Source organism: Podarcis pityusensis (genome assembly GCF_964106645.2).
Source record: "Podarcis pityusensis genome assembly, chromosome: 4".
NCBI lineage: Eukaryota > Metazoa > Chordata > Lepidosauria > Squamata > Lacertidae > Podarcis > Podarcis pityusensis.
Genome location: NC_138027.1, coordinates 21,800,308 through 21,819,260, shown reverse-complemented (window position 1 = coordinate 21,819,260; position 18,953 = coordinate 21,800,308). Strand labels below are relative to the sequence as shown.

Below are 18,953 nucleotides of genomic sequence, written 5' to 3'. Positions count from 1 at the left end.
CAATTTTCAACTGCTACAAGCATATGTGGACTGCTTTTTTAAAACAACAACAACAACAACACAAGCTTACTTATAATGAAGTAGACATGCACCAGATCATTAAAAAAGCTAAGTGATTCTCTTGTTTCAATTAAGTCTTAAAATATTACACACGCTAACCCTCATGTTACATTTGGGGAAAATGTTTGGTTAATTCTCTGTGTCAATTCAATCACTGTTTTACAAGCAGCAACAAAGAGCATGAAATCACTGCAGGACTCCAAGTATATTGCAGGGTAGGAGAAGTTTCGCACAGGACAGCTCTGCAGCCCAACTGGTTTGGGGGGGGGGAGAGAGAGAACTGCTGGGGGGGGGGGTGAGAGACAGCTAGGTGCCGGCCCACCCTGCACCCATCCCTGGGTGGTAGATCACTCCCTGTTTTTGATAATGGATCATAGAGCAGCAAGTTGCCGAATCCTGTTCTAAAGCACAGTGCACAGTACTGGTCTTTGGCATTGACATGATGTCCTCACCCTTCTGACAGCCCTCCCCACTCTCACAGGCAAATGGGTTCTGGTTGTGGAGGCATTTCCTAAAGGCACTGGTAATGGGGGTGGGGGCAGGACAAAGAAGATTTCATAGCCTTCCCAATGCTCTGCTTTGTGATGGCTCAGAGGAGGTGTTGCTCAGGACAGAGAGTTCCTACACTTCATTGTCCTGCCCCCTATAAATCCCCTGCTCACATTCATATTTCCTCACTCAGCTTAAGGACGCTTTCATTCTGCCTGGCAGCTGAGAGACAGTAAGAAGAAATACCATGCTCTGCTCTGAGAAGTTTGGGAAGGGAAGACAAGGGTTGCAACATGGCCAGAATTACAGAAGCCTAATCAGTAGCCAGTAACCAGTGGGGATCCAGTCAAGCATTCTTGTTAGTGGTATTAGGCTCTACTTTTTGTGAAAAGTGTACCCCGCTTTTCACAAAAGATTTCAGGGTATTTAACAATGCATTCCTTTGGAAGTGTTGCAAATCTATGGCAGCATCCCCCGACCTTGTGATCTCTAGATGTTCTGGACTGTGATTCCCAATCAGCTGGAACCACCACCACGTTTGCTGGCTGGGGATGATGGGAGTTGCAGTCCAGTGCATATGGAATTTACCAGGGTGGGGAAGGTTGGCCTAAGGGGCGCTGCAAGCCTATGCCCTTTCCATGTAAAAATTTGTAGATCAGTGTTGCAGGAGGTTCCAGGTATATCCTCCAGCATCTCCTAGTAGGGCTGGGAAGTCCCCTGTCTGAAACTTTGGAGAGTAGCTCTAGTGTAGACAGAACTAAGCTAGATAACCAATAGCCTGGCTTAGAATAAGGCAATTTCCTGTGTTCCTAGAGCGAAGCCCCTGCTAAAGTGTGTATCTCTGATGTTGGAGGCACTTAGTCCAAGCTGAAGTAATCATACTTCCCTCCAGGGGGAAACACAAGATTCAGGAACCTTTTGAGCAGAGGAGAGAGAACCACACTTTCTGGGGAATAAATTCTCAAGGCTGTTATTCTTCCATTCAGTTTTTGCAGCTGGATCTGGTGCAGTCCACCTGCCATGGATCTCTCTACCAGTGCTGTGGTCCTCTTGTTCCTCACCTACCACCTCTGTGAGGCAGGAGATCGAAGCTATAATTCAGTCCTCATTGTGGCCAATGGCGGGGAGTGGTGAGAATGGGGAAAAATTGAATCCTGTCCCTCAGGACATGCATACGGATTCTCACTGAAGGTAAAGGCTTATCTAGATCTTCTGCAAGGTGCTTTGAAGTGTTGACTGCCATGCTTAAAGATTTAATAGCTCTGAAAAGTCTCCATGCCACTTTGTCAATCCACACTGGAGAGGCTTAGAGTGAATTGCATTTTACATAAAAGAAAACTCCAATGAATCTGGATGGACTGGAGGAAAAAGGGACAAGGATACAGAAAAGTTTGGAGTGCAATGAGCTGGCAATATTGTGGTCAGGTTTATCTTCCTGGAAAGTGAGCGCCCAACTGGAAAATACAGACTAAACTGTTAGTGTGGAAGCAACCCAGGTAAGTTCTGGTGTTTTCTAGAAGGGTTGCCATAAATCCAGATTTTCCCTGACATGTCCAGGATTTCAACAACTTTCCTCCAAAAAGCTCAACAACTTTTTGTGTTTGGATTCTTACTTCTTGAAATAATATGGCAACCCTAACTTCACAAACTGGAGAAAACCTGCTGTAGCATATGCAGACATAAGAGAGGGATTGAGGATGTTTTAGGCAGCCATTAGCAAGATCAATTTTTTTCCTATTAAGTTTGCTTACTTGGGGCCCATTGGACTGGTTGCATCAGAAAGCTACTGTCTTTTGATACAGCTGGGAATGTAAATCTCAATCCAGAACCAGTAATACTTGTACACAAGTAGGGACACATAATCATGAACAGATAACTGCTTATTCATGTTGCAAGCTAGTGCTTTGGAAAATTCAGACTGCAGACACAGTCTGAATTGTGAGTGTTGTCAGAGTCCTAGTTTGGTTAACTACAATAGCAACCCCCTCCCCCTTTTGTAAAACGCACAATATCTATTTTCTGTTTTGTTTTCTACATGGGTACTATTTCTTGTTTCTTGTTTTTTTGGGCCTGGTCTTACTCTGTGCACTTGTAATTTTGTACTTTTCATTTTTCAATAAAGAATATAAAACAGAGTCCTAGCTTGCAACAACAATTTTATTGCAGTCTCTTTCTCTCATTTGCACCAGACAGAGATGATACCACAAGGATATACTTCTGATGATACTGCCCTCAATGGCTTCCGTCTCCATTGCAGTAGTGGTGCAGTTGTACAATCTTCAAAAGGACCGTAAGGATCTTCTTGATTTTTCTCTTTGTTGCTTGGAAAGTGGTGATGTGAGGGGCTGGTTGAATCCTATTATGTTTCAGCACCAGGGCAGGATGATGTCAGGGTCTATCATCCTCATTCTTTGCTATCAGACTCCAAGGATACCAACTCTAGGTTGCCTTCCAAATTTCAGAGGAACCCAAGCCCAACATAACAAAGAGAAAATAGACTGCAACAAAAGAGTACAAAGGTAAGGAAAAGCAGTGTTTCTTCCTGAGGACCACACATGCCAAGGAAAGAGAGAGCAAGAGGAAAGCACCATCTATCCTGAGAGTGGGGAACCTCAAGCCCAGGGGTCAAATGTGGTCCCCCAGGCTTCTCTGTCTGGTCCTCATGAATATCTGTGATTGTCAGGGGTCAGGAAGGAGAGGCAGGCTGAGTATGAAAAGGCCAAGACCTTCCTAACCAGTGGCTGTGCCTTCCTGAGAGAAAGTAGGCACAATACTGCAGCACTCCTTCTTGGTGGATGCACTGGCTTAAAAGATCAATACCTCTACTCAACAGCTGTTTAGCAGAGACCTTGATCCTGTGGGGTGCAGGTGCTGCCTTGCCCATGGCTTTCTTGCAGGAAAGTCGTTACCACTTAAGTGAGTGAATCCCATCCTGCATGGTGCTGGTCACTGGACTTCATAAAGAAGCAGCAGCACCACACAGAATCAGGTCGTTCTGCCTTCGCTCTGAAAGTGGAAGCCCCACAAGGGCCAGGTGATGATACGGCAGCCAACAACATCCAGTTCACCTGTGGAGATGGGACTGTACTGGAGGGCGAGTCCACCGACTTCGGTACTTATGGCCACTGGAGCAAGCGCTGCTCCACTGGTGCCATCTGTGGGATCCAAACAAAGGTGGAGGCTATAACTTCAGTTGATACCACTGCACTTAATGATGTCAAGTTCTTCTGCTGTGACTGAATCACCTGGGCTTCATCCTGCTACAACACAGCTGCCTGTGTTCTAATGGTTTGTTGGCATGAAACTTAACTAACAATAAATCTTAACCAAAGAGTTGTGTGTATCGTTTGGAGCTTTGTCCCTTCCTGATCTCAATTCCTTAACCCTGCGTGACTTGGTTTTGGATCGGAGAACAATGCAATATGAAAGAGGGTACCATCCTAGAGCCGTAGTGTGCTATCTTTAGCCCATTGATCTTGCCAGGCCCACCAGCCTCTCAGTTTGTCCCATGAGGTTGCTTTGAACAAATTGCACCCACTTGCCAATCACCAGCCATCTTAGGCACAGAGATCCCTTATGTCAGATCTAAGCACCATGCGGTAAGATTTGAGGATTTGAAGGAATCTGGGCACCAAGCATAGCAGCCAACTCCTGGGGGCCGAGGTCTGTTGTTGGGATGTGTCCAAGGAAACGGGGGCAATTGGCAGGCCCCCAGCCGGCTCCAGGCCACCAGCTGTCCGCTGGGCGATCTCCAGTCCTTGGATCAGCATGTAATTGCAACTCAAGCCTCAGAAACCTTCAGAAGGTTGAGCACGCAAGCCAGCAGAGAATAAAACTCTTCACAACAGAAGGGCAGAGAGAGGCTGTGTAAAGCATATTTAGAGTAGTTTATTTAGCATACATCAGGACAAAGAAAACATGTCTGCTCTCCTTCATGTCCAAAGCAAGAAGCATAAGCAAAACTATACACAAAACGGAAGTTCCCAGCCAGCTGTGCTAGAATGTAAACAGGCATGTAAAGAGGCTGTTCCTCTTAAGGTGGAACGGTATATCTTAACACACTCCCCCCCCCAAGTTGATGGGCATTGCCATTCAAATGGTGTGCATCATGTGATCAATTATGTGGGGCAGAGCTTACCTGCCTCCCCCCATATTGTATTCAAGTCGGCACCCCTGGCACCAAGCATCACCAAGAGCTCAAAGTGCTAAGCTCTGATATAAGCCTCGGGCTGTTATTTGAGAGTAAAGGTAAAGGGACCCCTGACCATTAGGTCCAGTCGTGACCAACTCTGGGGTTGTGGCGCTCATCTCATGTGGACAGCATGACGAAGCCGCTTCTGGTGAACCAGAGCAGCGCATGAAAACAGCGTTTACCTTCCTGCCAGAGCTGTACCTATTTATCTACTTGTACTTTGACGTGCTTTCGAACTGCTAGGTTGGCAGGAGCAGGGACCAAGCAATGGGAACTCACCCCGTCGCAGGGATTCGAACCGTCGACCTTCTGATCGGCAAGTCCTAGCCTTTGTGGTTTAACCCACAGCGCCGAAGGCCACATTTGCACATATTCCTACTCCAGGAGTGTGGTGGAGGAGGTTGCAAATTCCTTTACTCTTAAAGTGCAGGCAGCATTTCACTTACCTTCAATCTTTGCACAATGCTGAAACTAGAGAAAAGACTCTGCTTGCTCTTGGAGAGTAAAAAGCTGTTTTTTATTCTTAAAGGTTAGGGAAAGGGATCTCTGGCTTTCTGAATGCGTGCATGTATACTTGTCTGCCTGCCTCTTTCTCTCTCTATGTGTGTGCCTGTGGATTTTATTTATTTTCTATTTCTATTTATTTATTTATTTGGATTTTTATTCTGCTTTTGGCCCCATCCACCCATGGAAGATTGGCCACATTCCAATTTACCCCTTGGGGCAGAATCGCTTCCCTGCTCCTGCCATATAGGGATTGATGAATGGATATGTTATTTTCTTCTGAGTCCTGAAGGACAGCAATCAAAACTATGGTTAGAGAGCAGTGGAGTAGTGGATTCATGATCACATCTGTGGTCCCAAATGCTCAGGTGGCCAGAATAGAAGTTTTCCCCTCTTCCGTTTGCTGCACTGGTAAACGGCTGTTGTAGCTGAGTGACCTAGACTGCCACCCTCTTGGCAGAGTGTGTCCCTTCTTATCAGCTGTCAGAGGAGCAGGAAGAGGAGATACAGGCAGCATGTGTGTCAGAGTGTGTGTGAGCAAACTAGGGGTGACAAGGTGAGACATTCACCTCTTGTGGTCGTGGCAGACAGAGGTGGGTTAGGAGGAGCTGCTTCCCATAGTGCTCAGCCCTAGGAAGATGCACAGGTCACCTGGCTAAAAGGAGGAAAAGGCCTCAGAATGCAGAAAGCCGGAAGTGTGCACAACTGCTTCCTAAAGTTTAATGAAGAGATGAGGGAAGAGATGTTGCCAAAAGAGAACCAGGGCATGGTGAATTCCCCACTTCATAGGCCCCTCGGATGCCCTCTAAGAAACATAGGATTGCTCCCTAAAGTGCACTAATGGCTGGTTGTAAGTCACTTTGTGTTGCTCTGGGCAAACACATTTAATCAATAAAATATATCTCAATAGAAGCAGCCCCCACATTCCAGCATTAAAAAGCAACAGTTTCAATAGCAAAGCATAAGACAATATGAAGATGAATATAGAACATCACTAAAAAATATATAGCACACATCTAAAACCCTGTGAATTCAAAGTTTCATTTTTAAAACTTCGGACAATGAAGACCACAAAGATGGCACCAGGTGGGCCTTTCCAGGGAAGGCATTTCATAACTAGGCTGTCACCACCTATAAGACCCTGAATCCAGGAGCACTGGAAGAGAGCCTCTGATGATGCTATCGGGGTCCAGGTAAGTAGACCTGGGAGGAGGTGATCCTTGAGGTAAGCTGCTCCCAGGCCATTTAAGGAGTAGACAATAAATCACTAGTGCAATATAGTGAAATTGTCCACAAGCCCTTTAATAGCCTTGATACCCCATGCGGAACTTTCTGTACTGTTTTCAAAGTCACCCCATGCATAACTCACTTCAGTTAATCTAACAGGAAGATCATGGATAATGGACACAAGACTACCTCCAGCCCTGTAAGGTTATAGTGTATCAGATTAAGCTGATAAAAATTCATTTCAATGAATGATTCATTTCAGCAAAAAAAATAAAATGGTGAAATGGACAGTTCAGCAATTTGTTTCAGTGCTTGCCTTCAAGCAGCAGTTAGTTTCAGCAGTTAGCTTTGGTATTTGGATTAGCCAGTTTTCTAGAGTCAATAATCTGTTTTAGAAATTAAAGGTCATGGATGTACTCGAGTGTAGAACACTCCCTTGAGCAATGGGACTTCCTTTCCTCCCTTTGCATCCCCTGCAGAACCTCAAAAGGTGCTCCAAAGGGTTGGGGAACCCTCCAGATCAGATTTTTTAGGGGGGGATGAGGATCTGGCAGAGGAAGAAAAGAAACGAAAAGTCCCATTGCACAAACAGATTTCTGATGTCCATGTGAATGGATCATTGTTTCATTATCCTCCACCTTTGTTTTTAAATCCCAAACTTTGCTTCCAGAATGTCCATCCATATGTCCATTCATATGCTTCTGTTTAGACATCAATTGCAGAGACATTTATTCCTTCAAAGCATTCACTAAAGCTGTTGCAGCCAGTGTGGTGTAGTGGTTAAGATCGGTAGTCTCATAATCTGGGGAACCGGGTTCGCGTCTCCGCTCCTCCACATGCAGCTGCTGGGTGACCTTGGGCCAGTCACACTTCTTTGAAGTCTCTCAGCCCCACTCACCTCACAGAGTGTTTGTTGTGAGGGAGGAAGGGAAAGGGGAATGTTAGCCGCTTTGAGACTCCTTAAAAGGGAGTGAAAGGCGGGATATCAAATCCAAACTCTTCTTCTTCTTCTTCTTCTTCTTCTCTTGCTGTTGTTCCGTTGGAGTGCTTTTCATCCCGAGTAGGCACCATGTTTTTCAGGTCTGCTTCCTTGTCTGGATGTGTCCGTAACTACCTTCCATTCAAACAAAAGTGCTGCTGCTGTTGTTATTCGTGTCTGACTTTTCGTGACCCCATGGACCAGAGCGCGCCAGGCCCTCCTGTCTTCCACTGCCTCCTGCAGTTTGGTCAGCTCATGTTAGTAGCTTCGAGAACACTATCCAACCATCTCGTCCTCTGCCGTCCCCTTCTCCTTGTGCCCTCCATCTTTCCCAACATTAGGGTCTTTTCCAGGGAGTCCTCTCTTCTCATGAGGTGGCCAAAGTATTGGAGCCTCAGCTTCAGGATCTGTCCTTCCAGTGAGCACTCGGGGTTGATTTCCTTCAGAATGGATCGGTTTGATCTTCTTGCAGTCCATGGGACTCTCAAGAGTCTCCTCCAGCACCATAATTCAAAAGCATCAATTCTTCGGCAATCAGCCTTGTTTGTGGTCCAGCTCTCACTTCCATACATCACTACTGGGAAAACCATAGCTTTAACTATACGGACCTTTGTTGGCAAGGTGATGTCTCTAAGTGTCCCTAAGTGCCTTCCATTCAAACAAAAGTAGTGGGCAATATTGCTTTCATTTGCTGAAGTGGTGCTTGCTGATCTTCCAAACCTAAAGGCACCAAGTGTGGTATATCTTGGCCCATTATTTTGGCTCATAGGGATAGTCATTGCTGCATCCGGATAGGAAGAGCTTGCCTCATGTCATCATCTCCCCACTCCTCATAAACATTTTTAAAGACTTGGCAGCTCTACATTGGCCTTTCTTCTGCATGATTGTTTGTATCCTCCAACAGGTCTTTGCAGGTCTCTAACAGACCTCACAGTGTGGCTTCCTGTTAAATTTTGAAGGGTACTATGAAGCTGAAGGTGAACTTCAGCAGTTCTGGTATTCTGTGGATATATTTAGACTACAAAGATATATCAGATTTCTACCAAGTGAACTGTCATGGCTTCACCTGAATGGTTTTGTGAACAGCAGATTCATGAGAGAACTGTAACTCTCCCTTTGAGAAAACTAATCCACACATACAGTGGAGCTACAGTTATCAAGATACAAGACACCTTTTCCCTCTCTCTGACACCCTCTTCTGTATGTGTTGCCCTCCCTCCCCATTTCCTCCATGCCTTGTGGTTTCTCATGAGAAGGAAACATCACTTTTGCTGGAAGTCTGAACTCCCTGCCTGAGGACTTGTGGCAATTGGGCTGAGGACCCGCATGTGGCTGAAGAGTGACAGTTTGCCAAACCCTGTTCTAAAGCAAATTGTACGGTCCTGGTCTTTGGTCTGGAAATGATGTCCTCACCCTTCCGATAGCTCTCTCCACTCCTCCTGGCAAATGGCTTCTGCTTGTGCAGGAACTTCCTAAAAGCCACTGGTAATAGAGGTGAGGAAAGCACAGGACCAGGAAGACTTCATAGTCCTCTCCGCCTGCTCTGCTTCATGATGGATCAGTGGAGCATGGGAGGTGTTGCTCAGGACAGAGAGTTCCTACATTTCATTGTCCTGAACCCTTTAAATTCCCTGCTTACATCCATGTTTCATTACTCAGTTTATGGACTCTCTCTTTCTGCCCGTAGAGTAATTGGCAGCTGAGAGATGGTAAGCAGAACTCCAAGTGAGGGCAAAGAAAGGTAAGGGTTGCAATGTAGCCAGAAAGTTGTAGGCCTGGTCAACGGTCAGACTTGAGTGAAGTAGAGCTGGGTGGCATTAGGCCCTATTGTGAAAAGTGTACCCCACTTTCCACATAAGTTTTCAGGGTATTTAAATATGCATTTCTTTTGAAGGGTTGCAAGTCTATAAAACAGAAATGGAGGGAGTTTGCATAGGAGAGACATTTTAGCAAGGGCAAAGGGTGGGTAAGAAATGCACATCATAGTTAGTTTTTTAAAATAATATTTTTCTTACTTTTCAATTACAATCCAATAATAACCTCTGCTTCTTAATGGCGGCATTGGAGGGCTTTCAGCAGGCAAAGTGCTTTTGCACTCAGCACCTCCCTGGCGAGAACCTGGGTAAAGAGACGAACTGTGAGTGAAGCCTATTTCTCCCTGTCCCTGGGGGGAATTTGCAAGGATAATTACCCTCAATTATCTTTGTTTTTCCTTCGCCAACAATCTTCTGCTATCGTGGGGTCTGCCTCCATTAAGGCAGAACAGAACCGGAAGCTGCACATTTTAATTAGTTAGCTTACATCAGCGGTTACCAATGTGGCACAATTCTTGCCATCCTGCCTTGCCTTTCTGTTTGAGGAACTGATGTAGCCCCAATGTCCAGCAACTCTGACTTGTCTATTGAAATCAGAAGTGTAGTCAGAAAAGCCATTAATTGGTTTTACTCATCAACCAGAAGTAATCACACTTCCCTCCGGGGGGAAACACAAGATTCAGGAACCTTTTGAACAGAGGAGAGAGAACCAAGGCTGTTATTCTTCCACTCAGTTTTTGCAGTTTGATCTGGTGCAGTCCACCTGCCATGGATCTCTCTACCAGTGCTGTGGTCTTCTTGTTCCTCACCAACCACCTCTGTGAGGCAGGAGATCGAAGCTATAATTCAGTCCTCATGGTGTCCAATGGCGGGGAGTGGGGAGAATGGGGAAAAATTCAATCCTGTCCCTCAGGACATGCATACGGATTCTCACTGAAGGTAAAGGCTTATCTAGATCTTCTTTTTGATACCCCGATCCCAAGGAATAGTCACAATAATGTAATATATATATATTTTAAGTTGCTTCCCATCTTTCTTTCTGAACCCAGTACCTGTATATTGTTGCCTGCAAGGTGCTTTGAAGTGTTGACCGCCATTCTTAAAGATTTAATAGCTCTAAAAACTCTCCATGCCGCTTTGTCAATCCATACTGGAGAGGCTTAGAGTGAATTGCATTTTACATAAAAGAAAACTGGATGGACTGGAGGAAAAAAGGGAGAAGGATACAGAAAAGTTTGGAGTGCAATGAGCTGGCAATATTGTGGTCAGGTTTATCTTCCTGAAAAGTGAGCGCCCAACTGGAAAATACAGACTAAACTGTTAGTGTGGAAGCAACCCAGGTAAGTTCTGGTGTTTTCTAGGAGGGTTGCCATACGTCCAGATTTTCCCTGACACGTCCAGGATTTCAACAACTTCCCCCCCGAAAGCTTAACAACTTTTTGTGTTTGGATTCTTACTTCTTGAAATAATATGGCAACCCTAACTTCACAAACTGGAGGAAACCTGCTGTAGCATATGCAGACATAAGAGAGGGATTGAGGATGCCTTAGGCAGCCATTAGCAAGATCAATTTTTCCCTATCAAGTTTGCTTACTTGGGGCCCATTGGACTGGTTGCACCAAAAAGCTACTGTCTTTTGATGCAGCTCAGAATGTAAAACTCAATCCAGAACCAGTAATACAATTAGGGACATGTAATTATGAACAGATAACTGCTTATTCATGTTGCAAGCTACTGCTTTGGAAAATTCAGACTGGTGCAAGAACACCAGTGCAAGTAGATAAACAGGTACCCCTGTGGGAGGAAGGTAAAAATTTGTGCACATAAGTTATTTAGGAATAATGAGAATAATAATAGAATCAGGATGTAGGGCTCAAGCCCATGACCCTGAGATTAAGACTCTCATGCTACCCTCTAAGCCAGGCATCGGGATCCACATCAGCTGCGTGGCTCCTGTTGACAAGGCGGAAGAGAGATCGCACGCTGTTTTGGGTGTGTGGGTATGTTATGTACTAAGCTTGGATCCTAGAACAATAGGCAGGTAGGATCGTAGAATGCAACAACTGATTGGCTTGCAGGAGAAGACCCATCAGGCTCCAGGAGGGAAGCAGAATCAGCCAATCAGACGGGACTCATTGTGTAAATAATGTATATAAAGGCCCAAGTTTTTTTTTGGGGGGGGCGCGGGATTCAATCACTGTTTTACAAGCAGCAATAAAGAGCACGAAATCACTGCAGGACTATTTCAGGGTAGGAGAAGTTTCGCACAGGACAGCTCCGCAGCCCAACTGGTTTGTGGGGGGGGGGGAGAGCTGCTGGGGGAGGGAAGGAGGGAGGGAGAGAAAGGACTGGCTTGGGGGGGAGACAGCTAGGCAGGGCCCACCCTGCACCCTCCCCTGCCACCCACCCTGCATCCATCCCTGCCCCCCTTGGGGGAAGCAGCCAATACCTGCCTGCCCACCCTGCACCCATCCCTGGGTGGTAGATCACTCCCTGTTTTTGATAATGGATCATAGAGCAGCAAGTTGCCGAATCCTGTTCTAAAGCACAGTGCACAGTACTGGTCTTTGGCATTGACATGATGTCCTCACCTTCTGACAGCCCTCCCCACTCTCACAGGCAAATGGGTTCTGGTTGTGGAGGCATTTCCTAAAGGCACTGGTAATGGGGGGGGGGGCAGGACAAAGAAGATTTCATAGCCTTCCCAATGCTCTGCTTTGTGATGGCTCAGAGGAGGTGTTGCTCAGGACAGAGAGTTCCTACACTTCATTGTCCTGCCCCCTATAAATCCCCTGCTCACATTCATATTTCCTCACTCAGCTTAAGGACGCTTTCATTCTGCCTGGCAGCTGAGAGACAGTAAGTAGAACTACCTTGCTCTGCTCTGAGAAGTTTGGTAAGGGAAGACAAGGGTTGCAACATGGCCAGAATTACAGAGGCCTGATTGGTAGCCAGTAACCAGTAGGGATCCAGTGAAGCATTCTCGTTAGTGGTATTAGGCCCTACTTTTTGTGAAAAGTGTACCCCGCTTTTCACAAAAGATTTCAGGGTATTTAACAATGCATTCCTTTGGAAGTGTTGCAAATCTATGGCAGCATGCCCCGACCTTGTGATCTCTAGATGTTCTGGACTACAATTCCCATCAGCTGGAACCAGCACCATGTTTGCTGGCTGGGGATGATGGGAGTTGCAGTCCAGCGCATATTGAATTTACCAGGGTGGGGAAGGTTGGCCTAAGGGGCGCTGCAAGCCTATGCCCTTTCCATGTATTAATTTGTAGATCAGTGTTGCAGGAGGCCCCAGGTATATCCTCCAGCATCTCCTAGTAGGGCTGGGAAGTCCCCTGTCTGAAACTTTGGAGAGTAGCTCTAGTGTAGACAGAACTAAGCTAGATAACCAATGGCCTGACTTGGAATAAGGCAATTTCTTGTGTTCCTAGAGCGAAGCCCCTGCTAAAGTGGGTATCTCTGATGTGGAGGCACTTAGCCCAACCTGAATACTTTTTTTTTTGTAGGCAAAAAAATGGCTATTATAAAGAGCTCTGCAGAAGAAATACATCTACTCCCTCTGTGTTGTCTATCCCTCTCCCACCAACACCAGACTTTAGTAAGACCAGCAGAATACTGGTGCCTGCAGAAGCTCAGTGGTTTTCCCCACTGTGCCCTGCAAAGCTGTGGGAAAGAGGGCCGGTTCATCTCTTAGGAACAGTTTCCAACTGTTTTTCAAACTGGTGCTCTGGTGTGGAATTAATAATGCTGTGAGTTTGCTACCATAAGTTCCAAGATGCTTAAGGATGGGTTGGCTACAGGGTAGCTCTTCCCTGTAGAGTTGGTGGGAAGGTGATTGGCTCTGCTAAGAGCCTAAGGCATTAGTCAGAGACAGAAGTAAGGAAAACTCACCCATCTTCAGTTAGGCACAAGTCTTAGGCTTATGCACACATTACACTGGGCAGAGGTGTATCCTTTCTCTAAACTTATACTAGTACTTATGTCAAAGAGTGTACACTGATTGATTTGTGCTCCTCAGCTACAGTGCACACAGGTACACAGAATTACACTTACAGGAATGCACTGAGGGGACACCCCTTGAGGTGAAAAACGAGAGCAGGCTGGAGCAAGAAAGACAAATGTAGCGGAAGTACTTTCCTCCTTTTATTTATTTATTTATGCTTTCTCCTTGCTAGTATGAGTATCTGCCAAATAAATTGTGATGATGGCAGGTAGCTGAGTGGAGTCTCCTGTCAATTCTATTTAAATGTTACACCTGTCTTCACCCTAAATCATTTTACTTTATTGAGCTATTTGGGGCTGATAGGAAGTATGTGTTTATTTCAAGTTAAATGACAATTTGTATTTCCATCCCTAGGTGTGACAATTTCTCCCTTCTATCTTACACCTGAGACTGGTCTGTGTGTGTGTGTGTGTGTGTGTGAGAGAGAGAGAGAGAGAGAGAGAAATCCCTTAAGAAAAAGAGAAACAGAAATTGGAGGGGGAGTTTTAATAGGAAGGCCAAATTGCCAAGACATAGGAAATACAACAACTTGGTTGTTGAACGCCTTGCGACCCGAACGTTTTGGCTCCTGAACGCTGCAAACCTGGAAGTGAGTGTTCTGGTTTGCAAATGTTCTTTGGAACCCAAACATCCGACGGGGTTTCCGTGGCTTCCTATTGAGTGCAAGAAGCTCCTACAGCCAATCAGAAGCCATGTCTTGGTTTTTAACGTTTTTGGAAGTTGAATGGGCTTCTGGAACGGATTCTGTTCAAGAACCAAGGTACGGCTGTACATTTTGGCAAGGGTGAAGGGTGGGTAAGAAATTCATGTTTTAGTTAGTTAGAAATCAAAAGGTGTAGTCAGAAAAGCCATCAACTGATTTTACTACATCAACCAAAAGTAACCACACTTCCCTCCAGAGGAAAATGCAAATTTGGGACCAGAGGAAAGAGCCACTATTCCTAAGGAATAAATTCTCAAGGCTGTTATTCATCCATTTAGTTTTTGCAGCTAGGTCTGGTGCAGATCACTTTCCATGGAGCTCCCTCTCAGCGCTGTGGTCTTCCTCTTCTTCTCCTACCATCTCTGTAATGCAGAAGACCGAAAACATAATGCAGTCCTCACTGTGTCCAATGGAGGGAACGATGGTATATGGGGAAAACCTGAATTCTGTCCCAAGGGATATGCAAACGGATTCCAAATGAAGGTAAATGCCTATCTATAGTCTGAATTTGGACACCCTGGTGCTAAGGCGTGGTCACAATATTATACAGACGTATGAAAAGCACAAACAAAGAAACACCTTTATTTAGAAAGAAGGGCAGGGAAAGCAGCAGACAGAATGAAAAATGCAGCCTCTATCACAGAACCCATGCAGGGTCCCAGAAACACCAAGATGCCAAGTCTGTAGCATCTAATATACAGTTCAATTTACTAATTACTGAATCCCAGGCATGTCAACAGGATTTTCTGTCCCCAACACACAGTATATGGCCTGGGTCCTCATGTTAGGTTTCTGTGTGTTGCCACTGTGCAGTGCTTGGAGTCACAAGACTCTGTTTTGCATTCCAGAGATTCCAGGCTGTTGGAAGTCTCACGGAAGATGGGAGACGGATGTGATGTTACTGGTTTCCTGTTCCTTTGTTTTCCAGTTGCTCTCTGCTTTCACAGAGAGAGGATGTATGCTTTTCTGTTCATGTAACTAGAAATCAAACTCTTTGCAATGTAGCTCATATTTCTCGTCCTTCCCTGCTGCTGGATACTCTGAATAATGAGGGAACATGCCTGGAGCCTTAACAGAGTTATTAAGTTATTAAGTTAATTATACAGTGAATTTTTCAGACATGCCTAAGCCTCCTTGCAAAGTAGAGTTGCTGTGTCTGTGGAGGGGATGATTTCACACCCGCTTGCAATTATCCTGCAGCAGGAACTGCAGAAAATAACTTCCAGGTAGTACCCGATTTCAGATGAGCCAACCACAAGAAAGACGCATCCTGGTCATTGGGAAGAAAGGAAGGGCAAACTGTGGAGATTCCAAGAACCAGAAAAAGAGGCAGAAGCAGGAGAGGAAAAGAACAGCTCTAGACCTCCAGAGAATCTTCTCACCTGGCACCCAAACAGCTCATGCAACAATGACAACTTTGAGTTGTTAAAGGAGGGGAGTGGGTAGGTAGAAGGGACCACATCTCAGTGGCAGAATATTTTCATATGGAAGGTCTCTGGTTAAAACCTAATGATTTCCATATTACAAGTCTGGGAAAGGGTTTGCTTTGGGATCCTGTTGAGCTATTCCTGGTCAGAGTAGACAGAAATGGTCTAGAAGACCAAATGGTCTGACATACTATAACTAGGGGACGGATTTTCTCCTTTCTCTTAAATAATAAAGAGACGTAAGAACAGGCCTGTGTGGGTTTCATTCTGAGAGCTGTTACATTTCTCATAATGTTTGCTCATCTGGATTGCACAGAACTGGATGCAGGTTTTCTATGTCAGCAATTAGCAGGGACAGATTTAGGGGAGCGTGGCTGGTTTGGTCGCCCTGGGTGCAGAGTTCTGGGGGTGCCTCAGAGTGTGCCACAACTATTATTTAGAATGGAAGTCAGGAAGTGGAGGGGTGCCAAATTTTGGCATTGTACAGGGCGCTACTGAAATTTGGGACCCCAAGGTCAGCCACTGCTGAATAGAAAGGCTGATTCCCCACCCCACATTTGTTCATCTCCATCCTTCGGATGGAAATGTTTTTGTTCTTTGAGGTGAATATAAATCCTCATCTATGTCCAGTACCTGCGGGCAATTGTGTGCACATGACTTGAGCTAGTACTGCTCATTGCTGATCTAGCTAGGTCATTGCAAGCCCTTGCACATAGAAATTTGCACTGAAAAAATGTTGTTTTGCTCACAAATAAATGTTGCCAGTACTGCAGATGCAGATTGAAGCACCAGTCTCTCCTCCCCCCCCCCCCCGTTCTCCACCAGTTTCGCAGAGATGTAAACGAAGCCTATAGAACAGATTTCACTCTGAAGGGCATCCGTCTCCACTGCACTGATGGAAAAACAGTAGAGTCTAAAAGTGGAGAGTGAGTAGCTTTTTGAATTTCTCTTCCTTTATTAACTTGTTGCTTGGAAGTTTGGGGTAGGAGCGGGAGGGGTAGATTGAAATATTTCATGCTAGATTAAAGGCAAATGGTAATCTGGACACACTCTGAGTTTAACAGCCCCAAAATATACCTGCTTGCACAAAGTCCTGTGAAACTTACTTCTAGGGATGGAGGCAAAATTCAAATTGGTTCACATTTGAAGGCAAATCTGTTATATACATCCTTTCTGAAATAAAGCTTTTTGCTCTAATTTGGAATTATATCTCTGGAGAGACTTTAAAAATAAAAAATTCATTGACAAAGTTGTGGTATATAAATTTCTATTTAGACATTGCCATCCTTGTCCTTTTCTTTACAGGCTCGGGGAATGGGTTGCGGTTCAGAAATGCCCCCAAGGCAACATGGTGTCCTTTTCTTTGACTACTGAATTACCACAACCGCTAATTCCTCATGCAGTCAGTAACCTTGAGGTCCTCTGCAGTGGTGGGGCTAAACTGAAGAAAGATATCTTTGAACGGATGGAGGAGGGCAAAATGAGCAAGCGCTGCCCTAGTGGCTTCATATGTGGCATCCAAACAAGGGTGGCGAATGAGCATGAAGTGCTTGCTAAAGTAGAACTTCGTGACGTGAAGATGTTCTGTTGTGACTGATCCACCACCCTGCTGCACAGCCCTCTTCCACTGGCAACAGAGGATGACAGGGTGGAGTGGTGGTGCTTACCTGGCCTCCTGATAGCTGAACGGCTGCTGCTTGCTGGAAGGGAGAGAGGCAAGTCATTGGGGAGCTTGGTGTGGTGCAAACACACTGGCAGAGCCAATCCAGTACTCCTGCCGGTGTGTGTGCCGACTGCTTCTCTTTCTGTCCTTCCTTGTAAGCAGCAGTGACTCATCTGTTGGAGGGGTCACCGATTCCCCAACCCCTGAATGAGATAAAGGGATTGTATTTAGACAGAATATAGCATGATTATGGAAATCTCTGGGGTCTCTTTCAACTTTCAAGTATATTTAGGCTGCTTAAAAAAATAAAATCAAGCTTGCTTATAATGTAGTAGTCATGCACCAGATCATAAAAACCAGCTAAGTGATTCTCTAGTTTCAATTAAGTCTTAATATATTACACACGCTAACCCTCATGTTATGTTTGGGGGAAATGTTTGGTTCATTCTCTGTATCATTTGAGATACATTTCGTTATAGTTCACCCTTTTGTTGTTACAGTAAAACTCATTGAAAATATTAATAAAAAAGACATTCACCAGACAAATATATTGAACGCCGGAATGACGTTCATTTATGAATCACCGGAATACTAAATTTTCTGACAGCATAGACTATATATGTTATTTTCTGTTACTGAATTCCTTTTGATTATTTCTCTCATACGCAAGTACAGGAGAGACATCTTTCTATAATATCATTGATTGCCTGTTCTGTTCTTTCACCAATAAAAATGAAATGAAATGAAGAGTAAGTGTGTCCCTTCTTATCAGCTGTGAGAGGAGCAGGAAGAGGAGATGCAGGCAGCATGTGTGTCAGAGTGTGTGCGAGCAAACTAGGGGTGACAAGGTGAAACATTCACCTCTTGTGGTCGTGGCAGACAGAAGTGGGTTAGGAGCAATGGCGAAGCGTGGGGGTGCAGGGGGGCCCGGCCGCACCGGGCGCAACATCGGGGGGGCGCTTGCACTCGCAGCCCTACCTGGCTCCACGGGTTAGGGGGCGCAAATTACTTGCCTTGCCCCGGGTGCTGACAACCCACGCTACGCCACTGGTTAGGAGGAGCTGCTTCCCATAGTGCTCAGCCCTAGGAAGATGCAAAGGTCACCTGGCTAAGAGGAGGAAAAGGCCTCAGAATGCAGAAAGCCGGAAGTGTGCTCAACTGCTTCCTAACGTGAAATGAAGAGGTGGGGGAAGAGATGTTGCCAAAAGAGAACTGGGATATGGCGATGCCCTCCCTAAAATGCACAAATGGCTCGTTGTAAGTCACTTTGTGTTGTTCTGGGCAAACTCATTTAATTAATTAAAAAATAAATCTCAATAGAAGCAGCCCCCGCACTCCAGCTTTAAAAAGCAACAGTTTCAATAACACAATATAAAGATGAATATACAACATCACAAAAATATACACAGCACACATCTAAAACCCTGTGAATTCAAAGGTTCAGTTTTAAAACTTCGGACAATAAAGACCACAAAGATGGCACCAGGTGGGCCTTTCCAGGGAAGGCATTTCATAACCAGGCTGACACCACCTATAAGACCCTTACAGAAAATGTAATGAAAATGATGTGTACATGGTACATTACACCAGTGAAGTTAGCAAAAATGTATAAAGTAAATAACCAATGTTGGAAAGGGAAAGGAAAAGAAGGTACTTTCTACCACATGTGGAGGACTTTTAAGGAGGTAAAGGCTTTCTGGGAGATGATATACAATGAAATTTTGAAAATGTTGAAATAAACATTTGTAAAAAAACCCCAGAAGCCTTCTTAATTGGTATTGTGGGTAGTGAAATACATAGACAAGAAACTGTTTTTATATGCAACAGCCACAGCAAGAATATTATTAGCCCAAAGATGGAAGCAGCAAGAAAAAAACTCACTCA

The 18,953-nt window shown here is 45.1% G+C and overlaps 1 protein-coding gene across 1 annotated transcript; it reads left to right on the top strand.

Annotated features, from left to right (window-relative positions):
• Positions 1 to 11,892: 11,892 nt before the first annotated feature.
• Positions 11,893 to 17,876, top strand: LOC308475367 (vitelline membrane outer layer protein 1-like). The gene is made up of 4 exons (XM_081002484.1): positions 11,893 to 12,124; positions 14,258 to 14,462; positions 16,232 to 16,332; positions 16,712 to 17,876. The coding sequence occupies exons 2-4, from the start codon at positions 14,292 to 14,294 to the stop codon at positions 17,001 to 17,003; spliced, it is 564 nt and encodes a 187-aa protein (XP_080858610.1). The 5' UTR covers positions 11,893 to 12,124; positions 14,258 to 14,291; the 3' UTR covers positions 17,004 to 17,876.
• Positions 17,877 to 18,953: the final 1,077 nt, after the last annotated feature.

Coding starts and splice junctions, on each gene's coding strand:
- LOC308475367 (XM_081002484.1), top strand. CDS start 14,292: ATGGAGCTCCCTCTCAGCGCTGTGGTCTTCCTCTTCTTCTCCTACCAT. Junction 14,463..16,231: donor CAAACGGATTCCAAATGAAG/GTAAATGCCTAT, acceptor GTTCTCCACCAG/TTTCGCAGAGATGTAAACGA. Junction 16,333..16,711: donor GTAGAGTCTAAAAGTGGAGA/GTGAGTAGCTTT, acceptor TTTTCTTTACAG/GCTCGGGGAATGGGTTGCGG.